This window comes from Equus caballus, chromosome X (assembly GCF_041296265.1).
Source record: "Equus caballus isolate H_3958 breed thoroughbred chromosome X, TB-T2T, whole genome shotgun sequence".
NCBI lineage: Eukaryota > Metazoa > Chordata > Mammalia > Perissodactyla > Equidae > Equus > Equus caballus.
In genome coordinates this window covers 34539626-34559654 of record NC_091715.1, presented here as the reverse complement: position 1 = coordinate 34559654, position 20029 = coordinate 34539626, and the positions used below count along the sequence as shown (strand labels likewise).

The following is a 20029-nucleotide window of genomic DNA, read 5'->3' as shown; positions in this document are numbered from 1 at the left end:
CTTAGTTTGTTATAAATATGATACATGGGACAGAATGTTTTTAAATTGCTAGGATAAAAATATGTGGTAGCTCTTACTTCCCCCAAGAACTTCTGAGAAGGAAGATAATTACTGTATTGGTCTGCTATGATTACTTTATTAGTCCGGTAGGAATTTTGTGTGTGTGTGTGCGCTAAAAAACACATAACATTAAATTTACCATCATAACAATTTTTAAATGCATGGTTCAGTAGTGTTAAGTATATTTATATTGTTATGCAACAGATCTCTGGAACTTTTTGATCTTGCAGAATGGAAACTCTATACCCACTAAACACTAATTCCCCTGCCCCACCCCCTGCCCTTGGCAACCTCCTTTCTACTTTCTATGATTTTGACTACTTTAGATAATTCATTTGAGTGGAGTCCTTTTATGACTGGCTTATTTTGTTTAGCGTAATATCCTGCAGGTTCACCTATGTTGTAGCATGTGACAGGATTTCCTTCTTTTTAAGGCTGCTTAATATTCCATTGTATGTATATAACACATTTTCTTTATCCATTCATCTGTCAGTGGACATTTGGGTTGCTTCCACCTCTTGGCTATTGTGAATAACGCTGTAATAAACATGAGTGTGTAAATATCTTTTTGAGATCCTGTCAGGATTTTTTAATGACTAAATAGATGTTTATTAGCATTCTATTTCATAAAATATAATACAATCATTTTTTGTATTATGCTAGCTATTTTTCCACACCTGTCATCCCTTTTCAAAATACTAAATATGTTTTAATCTTCAGTTCCCTGGTGGCCCTACTGTGACCAGATTTGAATATAATCTTTTTCTAGTTCTTTCTTTATATGAGCTTTTTCCTGTTCTTGCTGAACTTTCTACTTTCTGTCTCTATGTTCTTAGCTCATTCCTGTATATCTCCTTCCGCTTCTTCCTTTGGTGGTATCTTAACTTTCTATTTATGTAAAGACAGAAGTACAAAAAGAAGAAATAAATGGATATGCTTGTTTGGTGCCATCTATTACTAATATCACCATTCTCTCTTTATCTAAATTCAACTCTGGTTGAATTCAGCCCACTACCTACTCCAGGCCCATGCTGGCTAAAATGAGCACTGCTGGGTACAGACACACAATCGTGCTGATTGGTCTCACTTCAGATTCTTGATCACAAACCTCAAGTGGCCCCTATGCTGCCAGCAGTCCTGCTATATTTCCTTAGTCTGGTAGTTCTCAAAGCATGGCTCCCAGACCAGTAGCATCAACGTCACTCAGGAACTTGTTAGAAGTGCACACTCTTGACCTCATCCCAGACCATGTGGATCAGAAACTCTGGGGGTAGAAGCCAGTAAATCTGTGTGATTCTGATGCTAAAGTTTGAAAACCACTGCCTTAGTCAATTCTTTCTCCTATTCTTTGAAAATACTTTTTCACACTTTTGCTCTTCTCAAACTGCCAACAACCCCCTTTCCTTCTCTATTCCTGCCTGATGATCACTTTTTATTTCAAAGTAAATAGAAAATAGAAGCGCTCAAAAGAGAACTTCCTCATCTTTCTACATCCACATCTGCCTGCATCTACAGGTGCCCCTGTAGGCTGCCTTTTTTGCTCTCTCTAGGGACAACTCCCCTCCTGACTTGGGCATTACACCCCATCCCCTCTCCTGGGGTTGGTTTTCCTCTCTACGGCATCTTTCCCGTCAGCACACAAATGTCTCTCTTTAAAAAACAAAACAAAACAAAACACAAAACTTCCCTGAAAATCTCTAGGTACTGCTATGGAGTCATCTATCAGACACATTGCTATGTGAAAATTTTGAATATTTATCTGTATTTTCTTATTTTCAAAATAAGAAACCAAAACAATGGAGGGATAATCCAAAAGCTAATACAAACAGTTACCAGTGAGGAGGGAGAGATTGGGATTGAGGACAGGAGCCAAAAGCTAGACCTCTCTGAATGGTATTTGTTTACAGTTTTGACTTTGTAGCTGTTGTGTACATGATTTATATAATTTTTTTTAGGAAGATTGGCCCTGAACTAACATCTGTTGCCAATCTTCCTCTTTTTTTTCTCCCCAGAGCCCCAGTACATAGTTGTATATCCTAGTTGTAGGTCACTCTGGTTCTTCTATGTGGGATGCCACCACAACGTGGCTTGATGAGCACTGTGTAGGTCCATGCCCAGGATCTGAACCAGTGAATCCTAGGCCGCCAAAGCAGAGCGCACAAACTTAACCACTATGCCACCAGGCTGGCCCCTGATTTATATAATTAAAACATCAAATTATGTCAAAATCTAATTAAAACAAATTGACCTCACTGTGTAACAAATTGATAGCATAACCACAAGGAGGATTCTTTTAAGTGGGTTTTTTTAACATAATTTTAGACTTACAGAAAAGTTACAAGAGTAGTACAAAGAATTCCAGACACCTTCCACTCAGATTCCGTATATGTTAACATTTTTCTACATTTGTTTTATCCTTCTTCTTCTCTCATTCTTATCTTATCTCTTTCTGTCTATATATTTCCTAAAAATAAGGAATTCTCTTAATAGCCACAGTAAAATTATCAAAATCAGGGAATTTATATGAAAGAATACTATTATGTAATCTACAGACATTCTAATTTTATCAATTGTCCTAATAATATCCTTTATAGCAAAAATAAAAACAAGGTCATGTGTTGCATTTTAGCTGTTAAACCTCTTCAGTCTCCTTTAAACCCTTTAATCTGAAACAGTATTTGAAAAAGATGGACCCGTTACTTTCTAAAATGCCCCTCAGTTTGAGTTTGTCTGATGTTTCCTCATGATTACATCCAGTTGTGTCCTTTGGCAGGAATACCACAGCAGTGTTGCTGAGTTCTTCTCAGTGAAGGAAGCACAGGCTATCAGTCCCATTACTAGCAGTGGTAACTTTGCTAGTACTGTCTGCCAGGTTTCTCCTCTGTAAAATTACTATTTTACCTTTTGTAACTAATAAATATCCTGTGAGGAGCTACTTTGAGATTGTATAAATATCTTGTCACTCTTCAAACTTTCACCCACTAGTTAGCACCCTTTGATGGTTCTTACCTGAATCATTTATTATGATGTTAACTGCCAAATGGTGATTTTCTAATGCCAGAATTTCTTCTGCATTTATTAATTGATTTTCTACTTAAAGAAAAGCCTTTCCTTCTCCCCATTCACTTATTTATTTATATCAGCACAGACTCATGATTTCTTACTTTATTCGATAGTAGAGCAGTATTTTGACTGGATATCCCTGGTAGAATACATCCTAAGGACAAAAAAACCCACAAAGAAATCCTAAACAGCATATAGTGATTTTGTTGTTAATGGTAATGTAGGTATTGTTATTTTGAAACTTTTATACCAATATATACTAAAGGATAAAGCAAATGAGTAATTATTTTAATGTCATTAAGTACCAACATTACGTGACAAAATCAAGAAGTAAAGTAAAAACCCTATAATTAAGTAGGAAGAAGCATCAGTATGAATTGGTGATTTATTTTTCTCCTTCTAAAAAACATATATTTTCCAGCTCTGTCCACTGAAAAGTCAAAGCAGTGATAACCGAGTAGTAATAATATACCTAATACCCTGTTGTAGATTTAAATACCTTCTTCCAATAAACAGAAATGAGACTGAAGAAATGGCTGGTTTTAGATTTACGGCAAGAAATGAACAAGATAAGGCTCGAACATCTTCTTGTATCTGAGAGCAAGGAAGTTATCAGACTCCTAGAGTCTTACAAAAGGACATTAGATCTGACTTAAAGGGGCGCCCACTGCCAAAAATGCGACAATTTGAACATCAGAAGGAATAATGGGTGTAATTGATTAAAACATGCCAAATATAAAAAAATCTATAAATTAATAATACCAAAAAAAACCCTTCATTGGTCACCTTTGGAGGTTGCCCAGAAATCAACTTGTTATTCTGGAAATAGTTCATAGCAGCTTTATTCATTATATCCAAAAACTAGAAACAGCCCAAATGTCCATCAATAGGAGAATGGAGAAACTGTGGTATATTCATACAATGGAATACTTACTCAGCAATAAAAAATGAACTACTGATCACAACCAAATGGATGAATCTCAGAAACATACTGACTGAGAGAAGCCTTACATAAAAGGGTACATGCCACATGGCTTCATGTATATGAAGTCCTAGTACAGGCAAAACAAATTTGTGGTGAAAAAAATATCAGAATAGGGGTTTGCACTGGGGGCATGGCAGCAGAGGTTGAATGGGAATGGGATGAGGAAGGTTTCTGGGATGATGATAATGCCTTGATAGGGATTTTGGTTACACAGATATATGCAAGTTCTTGAAACTCTCTAACGGTACTCTTAGGATGTGTGCATTTCACAGTATGTAAATTTTACCTTAAACATAATTTTAAACAAATATTAAACTCTATGATATGTGTGCTAAAGTGTGAAAAGATAGATTGATGGTTGGATAGAAGGATGAATAGGTAGATATTTGATAAAGGGAATATAGCAAAATGTTAACTGTGGAATCTATGTGATAAATATATGGCCATTTACTATAGAATTTTTTCAGTTTTCTCTTTGTTTGATAGTTTTCATAACAAAGTATTAGGGAAAACCTCCATTTTGGAACCCCTAATTTTGAAGCTAGGCATCAATGGCTGCTAAAATCATTGAATGATAAGTTGATAGAGAACTTTATGATGATGGATCAAGGCAGACAACACCTGAACCCACGGATCAATCCTGTCACTAAAATTAGAACAACCAAGCATTATGTTCTTCCTGATGTATTATAGTAGATACACCACTCATGAAGTATTATTGCAAGAAAACTAAAATTGAATGTGAATCTAATCAAGCTTCTAGATCTAACTACCAATTTAGAGGAAATATAGGAGATTAAGGAACATATTAAATGATACCACGTAGGTACCATTAGTCAAATTCAGACTGCAAGGGCTTCCACAGGGGAAATTACCTAGTATCTTAACAAATCAATGGCATGAACATTTTTTAAAAAGGTTCCAGGGGGGTATGTTATAGAGCAAGAGAGACTTAAGAGAGACAACCATCAAATGCAGTGTATGGACCTTGAATATCGTTTTGGACTAACCAACTATAAGAAGACATTTTTGAGACAGCCAAGAAAAATTGAATATGGATTGATATTAATGATATTAAAGAATTATTGTTAATTTTATTGGATGTGATAATATTACGGTTATTTTTTAAGTCATCTTAGAAATACTGAACTATTAACAGATGAAAGATATGATTTGTTTTAAAATACTTCAGCAAAAAAAAGTAATAAATGATTGGGGATAGATGAAGCAAGAATGGCAGAATGTCAGTAATTGTTAAAGCTGGGTGACAGGTACATGGAGTTTTATTAATCTACTTTCTCCAATTGTAAATATTAAAAAGTGAAAAGAAACTTCTTTGGCTTCACGTTCTCTTCTAGCTACATCCCATTTCTCTATTCCTAGTACAGTAAAGTTTTGAAAGATACCTGACTTTACTATCTCTACATCATCTCTTTCCATTCTTTCTTAAACCTGGTCCAATGGGGATTCTTGTCTCTATCATAACACCAAAACCCCTCTTATCGAGGTCACCAGTGACTTCCAGGTTGCCAAATCTAATAGTCAGTTCTCAGTTCTCATCTTAAATGACCTCTCAGTAGCATTTCAGGACACCAAACCCCTCTGATTTTCCTCGTGCTTCACTGTCTCAGCATTCTGTTTCCTTTGCTGTAGGCCGTTCTCATCTTCCTGACCGGCACCAGGTCTCAGTCCTCCACAACCTCTTCTCTTTATCAGCAGTCACTCCCTAAGGGATTTCATTCATTATCTTGGTTGTAAATACTATCTATATGCTGTTGATCCCAAATTTGTATCTCTAATCCTAGCCTTCTCTGTCCTGTCTTATAAGATCTCAATCTGTATGAAACCGAATTCTTGATCCCTCTTGTAAACTCCTCTCCCTGTGTTCCTAATTTCAGTAAATGGCATCTTCATTTTCACTCAGTTGCCCAGAACAAAAGCCTAGTTGTCATACTTGACTTAGCTCTTTTTCTCACACCCTATATCCAGCAGCAGTTCCTGTCAGCTTTACCTTCAGAATGTATCCTGAATTTGGCCACTTCTCACCATCTCACTCTAGACTAATCCAGATCACCATCTTCTCTTGCCAACTTGCCAACCATCAACTCTTGACAACTGCAGGAGCCTCCTACCTGGTCTCCTTTCTTCCACTCTTGTGCCCTTGCAATCTCTTCCCCAGACAACAGCCCAAGTGATGCTTTCAAAACCTAAAACTGATCATAATGCTCCCCTGCTCAAAACTTTCCAGTGGTTTCCCATCTCACTCAGCTTATGGGCTTTATCACTGGGAGTTCTGACCATGGCTTCCAAGGCCCTGAATGTTAGGACCTTTGATCATCTGGATCGCATTTCCCACCACTCTTCCCCCTTGCTCTTTCCTTTCCCCCTTGCTGGCTTCCTTACGCTTCTCCAAACACACGAACCCTCCTCGTGCCTCTGGGCCTTTGTACTTACTATCCTCCCCACCTGGAACTTGCTTCCACATGGCCCACACTGCCGCTTCACTCTGGTCTGTGTTCAGATATTACACTATTAGAGAGGCCTTCTCTGATTGCCCCCCTTACTAACTAAGCTCCCTAGTCTCCAAACCTGTAAGACCTCCTTACCAGCTTAATTTTACCTCATAGCACTTAACACTATCTGGTCTTATATTCATTTGTTTGTATTGGTTTCTTTGTTTATTTTCTATTTTAAGTTCCAATTTTATGATTTGTCTCACTTAAGGATTTGTGGAGAATGACCGAATCCACACTCTAATAAGAATTGCATAAATCTCAGTGTAACATTAACTTAAGCATAAATATAGTCAGCAAACTATTAAAGGGTATTCTTTGGGATTCTGCTTTAAGCTTCCACTTCTCCTTCCTAAGAAGGTGACGAAAACCAGGGCCAGAAGACGCTGTCTGGGTCTAGTTTGTATTTTCTTCTTCTGCATCATGCCCATCCGTTTCTAGGCTTGTTCATTTGCTGTGCCACATGCTAGAATCTTGCTAGGGCTATTGCTTTCTTCATGATGTCTGTTGCCATCGGTCTCCATTTGAACCAACTGAAAGTTCTGACTGAGAGCAGTCTTTATCGGTTGGTTTCTGTAGAGGTTTGCTTGTTTTCTCATGACCCTTCTGGCTCCTTTGTGTCTTGCTGCAGTTTGCTCACCATTCATTTACACTTGCTTATCCTCTCCTCTCTTTCTCTCACTCACACACTCATACGCACATCTATATTTGAGGGCTCATCTTTCTTTGTGCTAGACTCTATTGTAAAAGTCTTTAAACATCTTTGGACAAAAAGAGTAACTTCCGAAGTAGAACCCTGATGCTTTCATTGGGCAGAGTAAAGATCTCTCCCACTTTTGTGTATCATCATCAAACATCTCTCTGGGTGTACCAGCTCAGAGTTTTACTCCTTTTGTTTGTTTGTTTTGGTTTTTGTTTTTTGAGGAAGATGAGCCCTAACTACTGCCAACCCTCCTCTTTTTGCTGAGGAAGACTGGCCCTGAGCTAACATCCGTGCCCATCTTCCTCTACTTTCTATGTGGGACGCCTACCACAGCATGGTGTGCCAAGCGGTGCCATGCCCGCACCTGTGGTCCGAACGGGCGAACCCCGGGCCGCCGAGAAGCAGAACGTGCGAACTTAACCGCTGCGCCACCGGGCCGGCCCCAGCTCAGAGTTTTATTGCACAGGTTTTTTCATGTCCACTATCACGTAGGCTAAACCTGAACTAAAACTGTGTCATTTTATGAATGAGCAAGTATAGGAGAGAATAAAAAGTACTTTTGTCTTCTATGCCCGAAGAGGCTTGCCTTTTTCACTAACCCGTATTTTAAGAGCAGGTCATGTGTAACATCAGTCATATTGGGGAGCATAGTATTTGAACAGAGATGAAAGGTCCTCACAATTAAATCCCTTCCTGACACCAGTCCCAACAAGGTCGCAGAAAAAGATAGATGGAAAGGACAAGGTCCTACAAAGAAACTCCCATTGTGACCACAAAGCATATGATTCTTAGGGAGCCCTGATCAAGCAGCCACTCCTTGTAGAGGATGTCTTTGCCCTGGACCAAAGGCCAGCCAAGTTGTCTCCTTCTCCTTTCTCATGTCCCACTCCCACAGAGAAAAAGGGCAAGTCCAGAGAAAAGACCTGCGGGAGAAGGGCATTGGATTCCCTAGGAGCAAGGCTCAATTAAAGTCATTCAATCTGACTCTTCTTACTTGAGGGTGGAATGAATAAAGAACAGAAAGAGGATGGTGGGAGGGTGGACAAGGAGAAGACCATCAGCATCCCCTAAGGGCCAAGATATAGTGGTCCTATAGGTAAAATCAGAGGTTTCAAGAAACATTTTGTCAGGAGGTGGAAAATGTATTTTTCCTTAAGTAAATGTAGACTGTCACTCAAAGGAAGAGAATATTGCATGAAAATGCAGAAAATATATCTGTCTTAGTTGAGCATCCGTGCTTTCTGATTCTTAGCACCATACCCTAATCTTTGAAAAAAATAATTCCTGAAAGATATTGGATAAAACAGGTAAGTCTTTGGAGAAATCAGCCAGAAGTAAGATTAGGACCAATAATTTAAGCATCCAAAATAATTCCAGGAGCTTTTATATATTACTATATGATGATGTTATTCCATTTGTGTAAATTGAATTGTTTATCTTCAATTAATCTTTATCTTCGGTTTGTTTGTTGTTTGTCTGTCTTTTCAGCCCCACTGTGTTCTCCTCGCCTCAAAGGAAAACTCAGCACCTGTTAAACTTGGGGGCTTTGGGGTAGCTATTCAGTTAGGGGAGTCTGGACTGGTAGCTGGAGGTAAGAATACTTTTAAAAATTTCCTTCAAAACTTGGTCACTTTCAGGCTGGTGTAAAACTTTCAAATTAAATATTAGCACATCCTCAGGGTTTCATACTCCATTCCACCCCACCTAACTGCCTCAAAAAAGTCCCATCATATATTTTTGAATTTAATAACTCTGTAGTCATGACTAGAATTTTAGTCCCTTAAGAAGAGACTCTGTCTTTTTATTCTTTGTATCCCCAGCGCTTAACAGAGAAGAGACCCTACACGCAGAGATTAAAACAGTGTTGGAAGAAGATGATATTTGGGGCAAAGTAACTTTTAAAGTTGAACTGGCCAATCGAAGTCAAATCTAAAATGTGTGGATTAACCACTTTCAGGTTTACATCTATGGCTAATTTTTAATTCCATGCTGTTTTTCTCTTTCCATTTGTGAAAGAGTCCTGCTCAAGCCCTCAATCTGAGTATTTGGGAAGAGCAAGCAGATGTGAATGCAGACTGATTTTATTCTTATCCAAAGCAGAACATAATTAGAAAGTTCCCGTGCCAGAAAGAAGAAGAAAAGTTAAAATAGAAACTTTCTTCACCAGCGTACAGAGGTGGATGCCAGTTACAGATTCAAGTATTTGTTTTTTTATTTATTCCTTTCAATGGCTCAGAATGCTGCTCTGTTTTTAGTTCTGTTCCTTAGTTTTGCAAATTATTTAGTTCTCCATTCTACAAACTATCAATCTTCTCATCATTGCCTCCTATTTTCCATCTCCAAATACCGGCAGCCTTCACAAAGAGGAAAAATATGAAAAATATCAACATAACCTTTTTAAAGCTGTCAACTTTCAAGAATGCTTACATTAAATTCAAATTCCAGACAAATGATAGATATCAAAATAATCTGTTACACAGGATATTTCATTTATTTTGATTCACTGTTACTAAACGTCAAAGCGGTAGTACTAACATAGACCATCTTCTTTTTTTTTTTTTATTGAGTTATTGATAGGTTACAATCTTGTGAAATTTCAATTGTACATTAATGTTTGTCAGTCATGTTGTAGGTGCACCACTTCACCCTTTGTGCCCACCCCCCACCCCACCTTTCCCCTGGTATCCACTAAACTGTTCTTGGTCCGTAGTTTTAAATTCCTAACATAGACCATCTCTGAAAAGTGAGCCATGAGTCAGTTGTTTTCTTTAAACAGTTGTTTCACCACATTGCCCCCTAAAAATTAAATTATGTTTAGATTTTCTTCTAGTTTTACATTCTCTTCCAGCTAATCATTTCCAATAATATTAGAAACTGCAAGTTGAGTAGAGTTTTAAAAACTGATTTTTTTCCTAATTCAAACACTTTTCATCTGTAACTAGAAGATTAACCATAGGGACAGATAGTAACACATGGTTTAATTGTAGAATCATTGAATCTTCAGATTTGAAGGGGCCTTAACTTCTCCAGTCTTGTAATTAATGATTGAATTCTGTCATAAAATTCCCAGAAAAAGGTTGATCTCTAGTTTAATTCCTCAGATGGCAAAGAATTCACTATGTCCCAGGACAGTTCATTGCATTTTCAGAAAGATCGTTAGGTATTGAAACATTCATCCTTGCATTGAACAGAAATCTATTTTCCTGTAACTTCCACCCAGTGGTCCTAATTCTGACATTTGAAGCCACACTAAACAGTTTTAATCCTTTCACCTGATAGCCATTCAGGTTTGAAGACAGGTGTCATGTTCCCCTAAGTCTTAACCAAATTAACTTGTCTAGGTTAATGTAGCCATTCCTTATATAAACTGGTTCAGAATCTCCTCACTATGCACAAAGAACGGAGCCAAAACTGAGCACAACTACAGGTACAGTTGAGTGCACAGGAGCTTGGGGCTATTGCTTCTTTTGCTGTGGGTCTTACATTTCTCTCAGGCTCTCAATTGCATTTGCTTTTTGGACAACCACATAACACTGCTGGCTCATAATAATCTTGCAATCAACTACAAATCCTAAATTGTTGTTTTTAAACAAGTGTTGCTATTTAACTCTCTCAAATTCGATATTTGTACAGATCCACCCCTGTGTTGAGACTACACAATTATCACACATAATATCTGATGATTATATCCCCAAGGTTGATGGGATGAAATGAAACAAACTTGTGTTGTGTTATCTACTGACAGTATATAATGACTTTGTTTCCCTTGATCTGGATCTGCGTCCTGTTAGTATTCAGCATGGCTCGGGTCTCATATTTTACTGTGCTTCTTGATTGAGGGGGAAAAACAGATTCATTAGATTTACCTGGACATTTTCTACCTGTTAATCTATTTTCCTAAAGTCCATGAACTTTTCCCCTACACTGTATATTTTTAAAGCTGAATTTGAACACACAGTGTGTCAGTTATGCAAAATTTATTTTTCTCAGTGCTTCAAGAATTAAAATATTTTGTGATGGTCAAAATGTTATCATTTCTTAACATACCCTTCCTTGCAGTCTTGAAATAACTACTTCAAGTATTACAATGTCTTTAAAAGTATAATGTATGTAGATAAGGGATAAGTGATTTCTCTTATAAAAAGCTTCCTGTTTGTTTAAGATACTTTTGAAAATTTTACTAATATTTATCAACTCATTTGCTAATCTTTAACAGAAAGCTATTTTCCTGTCAGAATCTTTGATCACTCAGTCCTCCAAATAGAAAGGAATTCTTTCCTTTATGTGTTCCATATAGTAAAAACCATTTACATACATTTACACTTCCCCTATTTGAAACTCAGCTGGAAAACTCACTTACCTAGAAGATACCTAGGAACCTAAAAAATAATTATAATAGCAGCAAGACATTTGATGCCCTTATACTCTTTCATGGTCCTCTCAAGTGAGCGTCTAAAGACACACTCTCTGAGGCTGACATGCTCCCATTTTTTATAAAGTTTTATGGATTCATGATCCTTCATACCTTGCACCTGCTGTTCCCTCTGGTTAGAATGCCTTTTGTCATTTTATGTATCTGGTTAACTCTTACTGTTCTTAAAGGCTGAGCTAACAATCATCTCCTCTTAAAAGCAGGCTGATCTTCACCTTCCCAAGTTAGGTAGCCTTGTTCCTCCTCTTCCACATTACTGTAACGGTCTGGGCTGCATACCTCCATGTAGCATTTGATGCAGGCATTTGTAATCGTATCAAAGACTGAGCTTTGTGAGGGCAAGGGGGACCATGGCTTATCCTCCTCTGTGCCCACAGCACCGACCATGGTGTCTAGAACCTAGCAGGCACTTAGGAAATTGTTATTAAATGAAAGAATCTGGTTGATAATTCATTTCCGGTTAATAGCAGATTTTATGCAACAAATTAGGAGAAGCCAAACCTGGAGTAAGTGTAGTGAGAGAAAAGAAATGAAAACCTGACAGAAAAAATGTGTTGAGCAGATACCAAAACTTGGAAAGCACGGCAGCCTTTTAATACCGAAGAAATCACCCCTTGTGTACCTCTGAAGTTCCTGAGAGTGTTTCCTGTTCGAAAGCATAGTTCTTTAACCAGTATCCACAATGACAATTTTGAGTCATCAAGAAAAGGTTAAATTATGTGTAGCATCTTGTGTCAAAGAAGTCAGGAAATTGTAGAAAGGTAGCCATCCAAAATTGTTAAAGTAAGAAGGTTTGGGTGCAATAAAGATTCAAGTCCTGAAGTATTGAATATGTAGCTATTCAGAACAATTCCTTCCCTGAGGTTCTAGATAATGAGCTTTTATTATATTATCAAAAAAATCTAACATTTAAGTATTTAAATGTGTATCTAAAGTATGTCATATACAGTTAGATTTAATTTGGTTTGGTAATTGACTTCCTGTTCTTAGAATTTTGTTGTCAAAGTCACAAAAACCAAGTGGAAAAAAACCAAGTGGAAAAAACCAAGAAGGAAAAGTCGAGTGATCACAAGCAGGGAGTTTGGGGAGGTTGGTGTATGTTAAAGGTTGACTCCAGTTCGTTCACGTTATACTGATCTGCATGAAGTAAAAAGATCATTCCTATATAGTCTTTCTACCATGGTCTTCCCCCCATCATCTGTGAGAAAATTATTGAACCAAAAGACATGCATCTTTCTCAAGGATGAACACTAATTCTCCAGAACAGGCTAGTCTTCAATCCAGGTAAATGGGGAGAATCCTCAGGATGGCTGAGACTGGCCATGGTGGCTCTGACTGTTCCCAAAGTGAGGCCCCATTTTGAGTAGTTTGGCACTTGTGTGGGCAGTGGTAGGAGTCAAATTGAGTTTCAGAGTCATCCAGACTGTCAGCAGGTACCCTGATCTCTTGCCCTGCTTTTCCCTACTCGTGCCAACTCCTGTCCATCAGAACAAGGTGAATTCTTCAATGGCCCCACCCGTCCAGGCTGTTAATGAATTAGGAGGTTTAGCTCTCATCACTTCAGCTTCTTTATGTTACTTGAGGAAGCAAAATGGGGCAATATGGCAATAAAAATATTTCCTTCTAACCAGTACAGAATTTTCATTGATCTACTATACATTTTAAATGAAAGTTTTTTCACTCTCTGAACCCTGAACTTAAACTCTTCTATTATGGAGGAAGGAGGGGAACCGTAATGATCTGCACAAAGGAACATCCCCAGTACACAGTGCTGCTTTTTCCTTCTCCATCCCCACCAAGTTTGACAGGACTTTATGGTACATTCTCTCTAGCACGATGAGAATATCGCTAAGGTCTTTTTTAGTTCTGAACCACAGTTCTAAGCTCTAGATAAGTATTGTGCAGTGTTCAAAGTTAAAGTTATCTTGGGCTGCATATGATGAGAGAGAGGAGAAAAGGAGGGAGCCTGGTGGGCAGTGCCTCCTCCCACAATAACTTCCCTACACTGTACAAGTCTTTCATTCTACAGTAGAAGAAAAGACTTCGTGTGGGATACTGAGTTAAAGATGGCTACTAGTGTGCAGACAGCTGCTGTCAGATTCCTTCCTGAAAGCTGGTTTTGATAGAGAGGGGAAAAGGAAACTTTAAAGAAGATGGAGGTCACGGAGAGTTGAATGGGAGGAGCTTCATGATTTTGCTTTGGTTTATGTCATACATTTGCTCTCATTCTCTTCAAATGTTAACATTAGGAGGAAGCTTAAAAGATCCTATTATAACAAAATATTACTAACCATTGTTAATTGCTATAGTCAACTCCTAAAATCAGTTGAACAGGATTTCAGATTCAAATTCCAAATCAAAGTTCTCAGCATTAGGTTTAATTTGAGAATTTCCATTTGGCAGTCAAAAGTAATCTTTTTCTCCACAGATTTTTTTCTCACTCCTGCCCCCTTCCCTGCCCTCCCTGCCCTGCCCCGGGCAGACTGCTGATTCTTTCCTGGGCAGCTGCAGACTCTGCCTGCTGACTCTTCCACCTGCCTCTGCTCTATATTGTTAGCGATTTTCAAACATGTGAAACTTAGAAAATTTAAACAACTTCTTCATGAAGCAAAAAATAGGTATATACTTACCATGTACCCTGCTGAATTCAATAAATAGGACCAGTGTGAAAAGACTGAGTAGCTCTCCTGGGCTCTGTTTTCAACAGGTGATTAGATAAACAATTTTTTTCCTTCTGTGAACTTGATTTTATGAAAGAGGGGAGAGGGGGTAAAAGAATTTTTCTATTGTTAAACTTTTTGTTCAGACTGTTATAGTTCTATGATGAAGTTTTCAAATGGGAATAAAAGCCCATTTTATGTAAACATTTTTCCTTAATTTTGTTATTGTTGTTTTAAATGTAGGACGTGTTGGAACACCTCATTTTATGGCCCCAGAAGTTGTCAAAAGAGAGCCTTATGGAAAACCTGTAGATGTCTGGGGTTGCGGTGTCATCCTTTTTATCCTGCTAAGTGGTTGTTTGCCTTTTTATGGAACCAAGGAAAGATTGTTTGAAGGCATTATTAAAGGAAAATATAAGGTAATATGAATATTTTATTTTTCCATTGAGATTAAATTGTTCTGAAAAATGTGTTTTGAAGTTACTGTCTGTCTTTGGATTGCTTATTGACTGTCACATAGTTACCCAGTCAGAGAAAAGTGCTTGTTCGCGTCATTGATCCACTAGCCTTGCCAGGCAACATAGGCCTCAGGTAAATTTCTGAGTTGCTGTCAGCTGAACTGTCATCTAGGTGGCAGAGAGGAGACTTACTTTAAAACAACCGTTGCTATCTGGTGACCGAACCCATTTATTCAGGCTAAGCTAGAAAATAAAGTTATTTGGCTCTTCTTTGTGTAATTTGAGAAAAAGCCTTTATTTTTAAAGCTTTTTGCTTAATTTGTAAAGTTAAAATGGAAATTTTATCCAGGTAATTGTAGTAATTCTTTGTCAGATGATTTAAAGATTTATTGTCTATTAGCCTTTATTTATTTTGCTTTATCACGTATGTTTATTGCATTTTATGTAGTCAGCCAGCACAGCTGAAAAATTTGCCATTTACTTTCCAGGATAAACTGAAATGCCAGTATCACAACTGCATTTCCTAATGTAATTTGGAGCCATTTTGCTGTGACTTAAACATTCATATTCTTCTTTGGTTACTATGGATTGGAAACTGCATGCACTATTCTCAGACTGGTGATTAGTACATTATTACTTTCATTACTGAAAAATTAAAAAGTCATTACTGACATTGTAATGGCCATACCAAAAAGACCTAAGTAATTCTTGGAAATAAATAAGCTTACGGTTGGTCTCACTACCCCAGCTCTTAGACTTTTTTGCCTTGTACCACCATGAGTGGCTGACAGACTAGGATGCTGTGTGTGGGAAGCATGGGGGAGTGTTTGACTGGATATCAGATCAGGGCTGCTTATGTTGGAGAAGTTCCTTTTCCTCCCATTATTCCTGAACTCTGTACTTTCTATTCAGTAGAATCACTGTTTCATTTTCAGCCATGCCTGGCAACATAAAACCAAACACAGGTTTATATGACTTCAAAACTGTGAAGCCCCTGAAGTTTTCTTTTCAATTCCTCAATAATGTTACAATTTTATATGGGACTTGAAAAAATATAAAGAAAAAGAAATGAAAGGTATTGTAGTTTCAGAATTGCTGCCTTAGCCTTTTAAGCCGTAAATGAAACTTGTGGAGGTGAGAAGCTGAGAATGGTTTATCCTTCTTTTCCCCTTCAGCCTTGTGCGCCATCAGCTTGTAAAGGCATACAGGTTGCTCTTTTATTTTATTTAGGTTAAGATATATGCCAAAACTTTGTTAACAGAGAAAGATGTTTTAAGTATAGATTTTTCTGTTTCTCTTAGAGTCAGTTGGCCACTGGGGAATAAAATCAGTCCTTTCAGGGTGACTAAAAGTTTCAGGAAACCGCTTGTAAGTAATCACCCGCCTCCAATCCCTGGAAATTGTGAGTGGCTATCAGGAATGCATGGTCATAGCTTTCTGGTTGAATTTTGCCAAGTGAAGTTACAGATACTAACATATGAAAAGAAACACAATTCGTAATGCATCAGCGTAATAATAATACTAGCAATAATGAGAGCTAATTCGTCCATGGCACCTACTGTGTGCCAGAAACTGTTCTAAGGTCTTATGTTAACTCCTTTCATCCTCACAGTGACTTATGACGTAGGTACCAGATAATAAAATCTCCCACCTGCCTTTTTGAGTTATAAGCATTTGTTAATAGAATTATTCCTTTGTGTTTGTTCAGTTGCTAACTTTCTGGTTTCCAAGGCAATGTGCTTCATTCCAACAGCTTCTGGTATTTTATTTTGTCTATTTTTAAAGCATTGAATAGTTATTTTTGTTTCTTTGTAAGAAACTTGGATAGAGCATGTGTCCAAAATTAAATTATTTTAAAATTCCATATTCTTAGTATTAAAGTCAGTCAGATGGATGGTGGCAGCTATATCATAATTTCTGTAACTGGCGTTTGAGGTTAATAACTTATTTGCTCTTTTACTTGGCTAACCCCACTTCTCTTATATTCGTGGCTTTCCTTACAAACACTCCAGGTTTTTGGCAGCTTAGTTTGAAGTGTATAGATCCATTTCTGCCATCAATGATGAACCTAGTGGGCCTTTTTTTTCCCCCAAATATACTGTGCTTTGATGGTGTCAGCGTTTATTTTTACACTTTTTTTTTTTTTTTTTTTTTGGTGAGGAAGATTAACCCTGAGCTAACATCCACCATCAGTCTTCTTCTTTTTGCTGAGGAAGATTGACCCTGAGCTAACATCTGTGCCTATCTTCCTCTATTTTATATGTGGGACACCTGCCACAGCCTGGCTTGATAAGCAGTACGTAGGTCCATGCCCAGGATCTGAACCTGCGAACCCCAGGCCACCGAAGCGGGCTGCACAAACTTAACCACTACACCACTGGGCAGGCCCCTATTTTTACATTTTTTATTATTGAAAATTTCAAACAAATAAAACTAGTAGAGAAAATAATATAATGAACCCCAAGCTTTAATACTTATCAGCTTAAAGCCAATCTTGTTTAATCTATATTCCACATACTGCTAGATTATTTTGAAGCAGATCTCAAAAATATTTCATCATCCTGGTGGTTCTTAACAAAAGAACTATTAACAAACTTCCTTGATCTCAGTGGGTATTTTCAAGAAAATTTTGATGACATATTTTAAGTGTAAATTTAAATTGTCATAGTTTATAAACTGCTACTGATCTTAAATTATTTTAACTTTTTATTTTCATTTACTAGCTTTCTTTTAAGTGCTAACATTTAATTTCAATTAACATGTTTATAAATAACAAAAATATATTTCCCAAAGTGTATAAAAGATGCAGTGTCATCTTATGTCCTTTGTTTCGGGATAGCCAGTTGGTATCTACACAGCAGGAGTCTGAGCTGCCTGGCCGTAGTATTCAAATAGGTGAGACTGTTTTATAAGCCCTGTTTTGTTCCACTTTACTCAACCTCACAAATTAATTTCAGCTGCTCTTCACAGCCAAAGGAAGAGAAAATCCTGGATTGGACTCTCTCGTAAAAAGGAGGGAGGCGTATACTTCTCATCTTCTACTCACTCGAGAAATCTTACCACCACCTTTAGATGATTTCTCAACCCCTTTCCCGAGAACAAATCATTCCGACTTTAAGGAGCTCATCAGCTCCGGGTTGGGGAAGAGGGAACGAGGCTCTCTAAGCCCTGTCTAATCACTCACCTCCTTATTTCCGACTGGTCAATTGGTCACAATTTCAGTAGGGTGACAGTATTTCAACAGTCTCATGGCATTCATTTTAATTGAAGGAGCTAACAAGCAGAAGTGACTATCGTTTGGAATTCTGCCTGTTAGAGAAAGAAAATGGAACATTTTCCACTCTCCATCTCAAAGTACAAAGCCTCACGTTAGCCAGAGTAAAGTGTCTAATGCTCACCCTTGGCCAAACTGTAATGCTTTATATGTCTGTGATGCAATTTGTGATTTCATTTGGCTATAAATTGTTGTGGTCTTTATTCTCCATCTTTTTCTCTTAGAAGGTGACATTGGTCTCTGCCAGTTAAAGCCACGGCATTGCTTAAAGCTCCTGGCACCAGGCAGCTCCCATAAGCTCCCTCGATCAGTCGGCTTCCTGATATTAAATAGAGAATGAGGCCCTACTCCGTCTCCACCCTCCTGTTTCCACTTGCCTTCCCAACTCTAAGCCCTAAGCATTCCTTTCCAGTTTTTTCTGGTTCTTGGTCTCAGACATACCCATTTTCCCAGGAGCCTTCCAGCTCTTTTCCTCACAGATCCACGGCCTTTCTCACAAATCCTGTGCCTTTTGAAAAACTCATAATTGTTTTAGTTTGACCTTAGTCAGTTTACCTTGTGGCTTAGTTGTCTCATCTCTGAAAGAGGAACAAAAGTAACTTCACTGAGGACAATATACCAGTGAAGTGGGTATTTTTGCAGGGCCTATAGTAATAGTATATTTTTACCTAAATACTGAAATTGATATACTGTGACCAAAATATCCTATTAATAACTTTGTATAGCTTCACAATTACTGCTAATCCTAATTTTTAAAAACAAAATGTTAAAAATATTTCTTTAAAAATCTTAATTTTTAAATTCTATTTTAGTCCTTTCTGGATCAAAGTATTCTAGTCTCTTTCGAGTCTAGATTCTAGACTATTTTAGCTGAGGTAGAACCTGGAATCATGAACGTTCTATTCTTCAATTACTAAAAATATAACTTATGTAATAACAAGAACATATGTAAGGAATGTTTATTGATACAAAATCTCATATAACAACCAGCAACAAGAAAAGAATCGGGTTTGTCCTCTTCTTCCTTAGAAAGCAAGCCTTTAGAATCAGATTTCTCTTCTTTGCTCTGAGAACTTTATTCACATTGAAACAGCACAGGAATATTAAATAATAGTGAATGCTAACTTCTCCCAGAAAGTGACCATGTAATTTTCCTTTCCTCCTCTTCAGATGAATCCAAGGCAGTGGAGCCACATCTCTGAAAGTGCCAAAGACCTCGTACGTCGCATGCTGATGCTGGATCCAGCAGAAAGGATCACTGTTTATGAAGCACTGAATCACCCATGGCTTAAGGTACGTGAGCTCATTGGTGGCCATCTACTCTTCATTTGAACATCTCCAGTGACAGGAATGTATTGCTCTGCAAGGTGCCCCTTCCACCTTTTGTTTTTTCTGAGCATCTTTTCATTACAGTTTTGCTCATCTTCTTCGCTGTTTGCTCACATCCTCTGTAAATATCGGAGTGGAGCACATACCATTCGAATGACATTCAGCTGTCAGACAGAGGATACAAAAGTGGATTGAGACAGAATATATCGGGAAGGAAGGCACGTTTGTACTTTACCAACACATGTTCCAAAATGTGCAACATGAACAACTGAAATAGTACCGTGTTATAATAACAAATGAATGATCTTTATTTTGGGCATGACTATCTGCTTTGTAGCACTATTTTTATTTCAATAGATACTAGATATGGAGTCATTATTTTAGGAAAAAGGCAGAATTCCTAAATTCCTTTTATATCCCATCTTGTGAATGAGTATTAAGGAAAATGATAATTTGGGACTTCAATGAAACAGTATTATTTGATGAAGACATTATACAGTTCAATAATTCCAAGAAATTCTCACTTTACAGAGGAGAAAAGTAAGGCTCAGA

General features: G+C 37.6%; 1 protein-coding gene across 23 annotated transcripts in view; it reads left to right on the top strand.

The window, feature by feature from the left end:
• CASK (calcium/calmodulin dependent serine protein kinase) overlaps positions 1–20029 on the top strand; it is a 374427-nt gene that overhangs the window by 225890 nt on the left and 128508 nt on the right. For all 23 annotated transcript variants that reach the window (XM_070258206.1, XM_014728817.3, XM_001489920.7 and 20 more), the window contains exons 6-8: positions 8813–8915; positions 14660–14835; positions 19319–19441. In XM_070258206.1, the coding sequence (XP_070114307.1) occupies positions 8813–8915; positions 14660–14835; positions 19319–19441 (402 nt within the window). The remainder of the gene's footprint in view (positions 1–8812; positions 8916–14659; positions 14836–19318; positions 19442–20029) is intronic.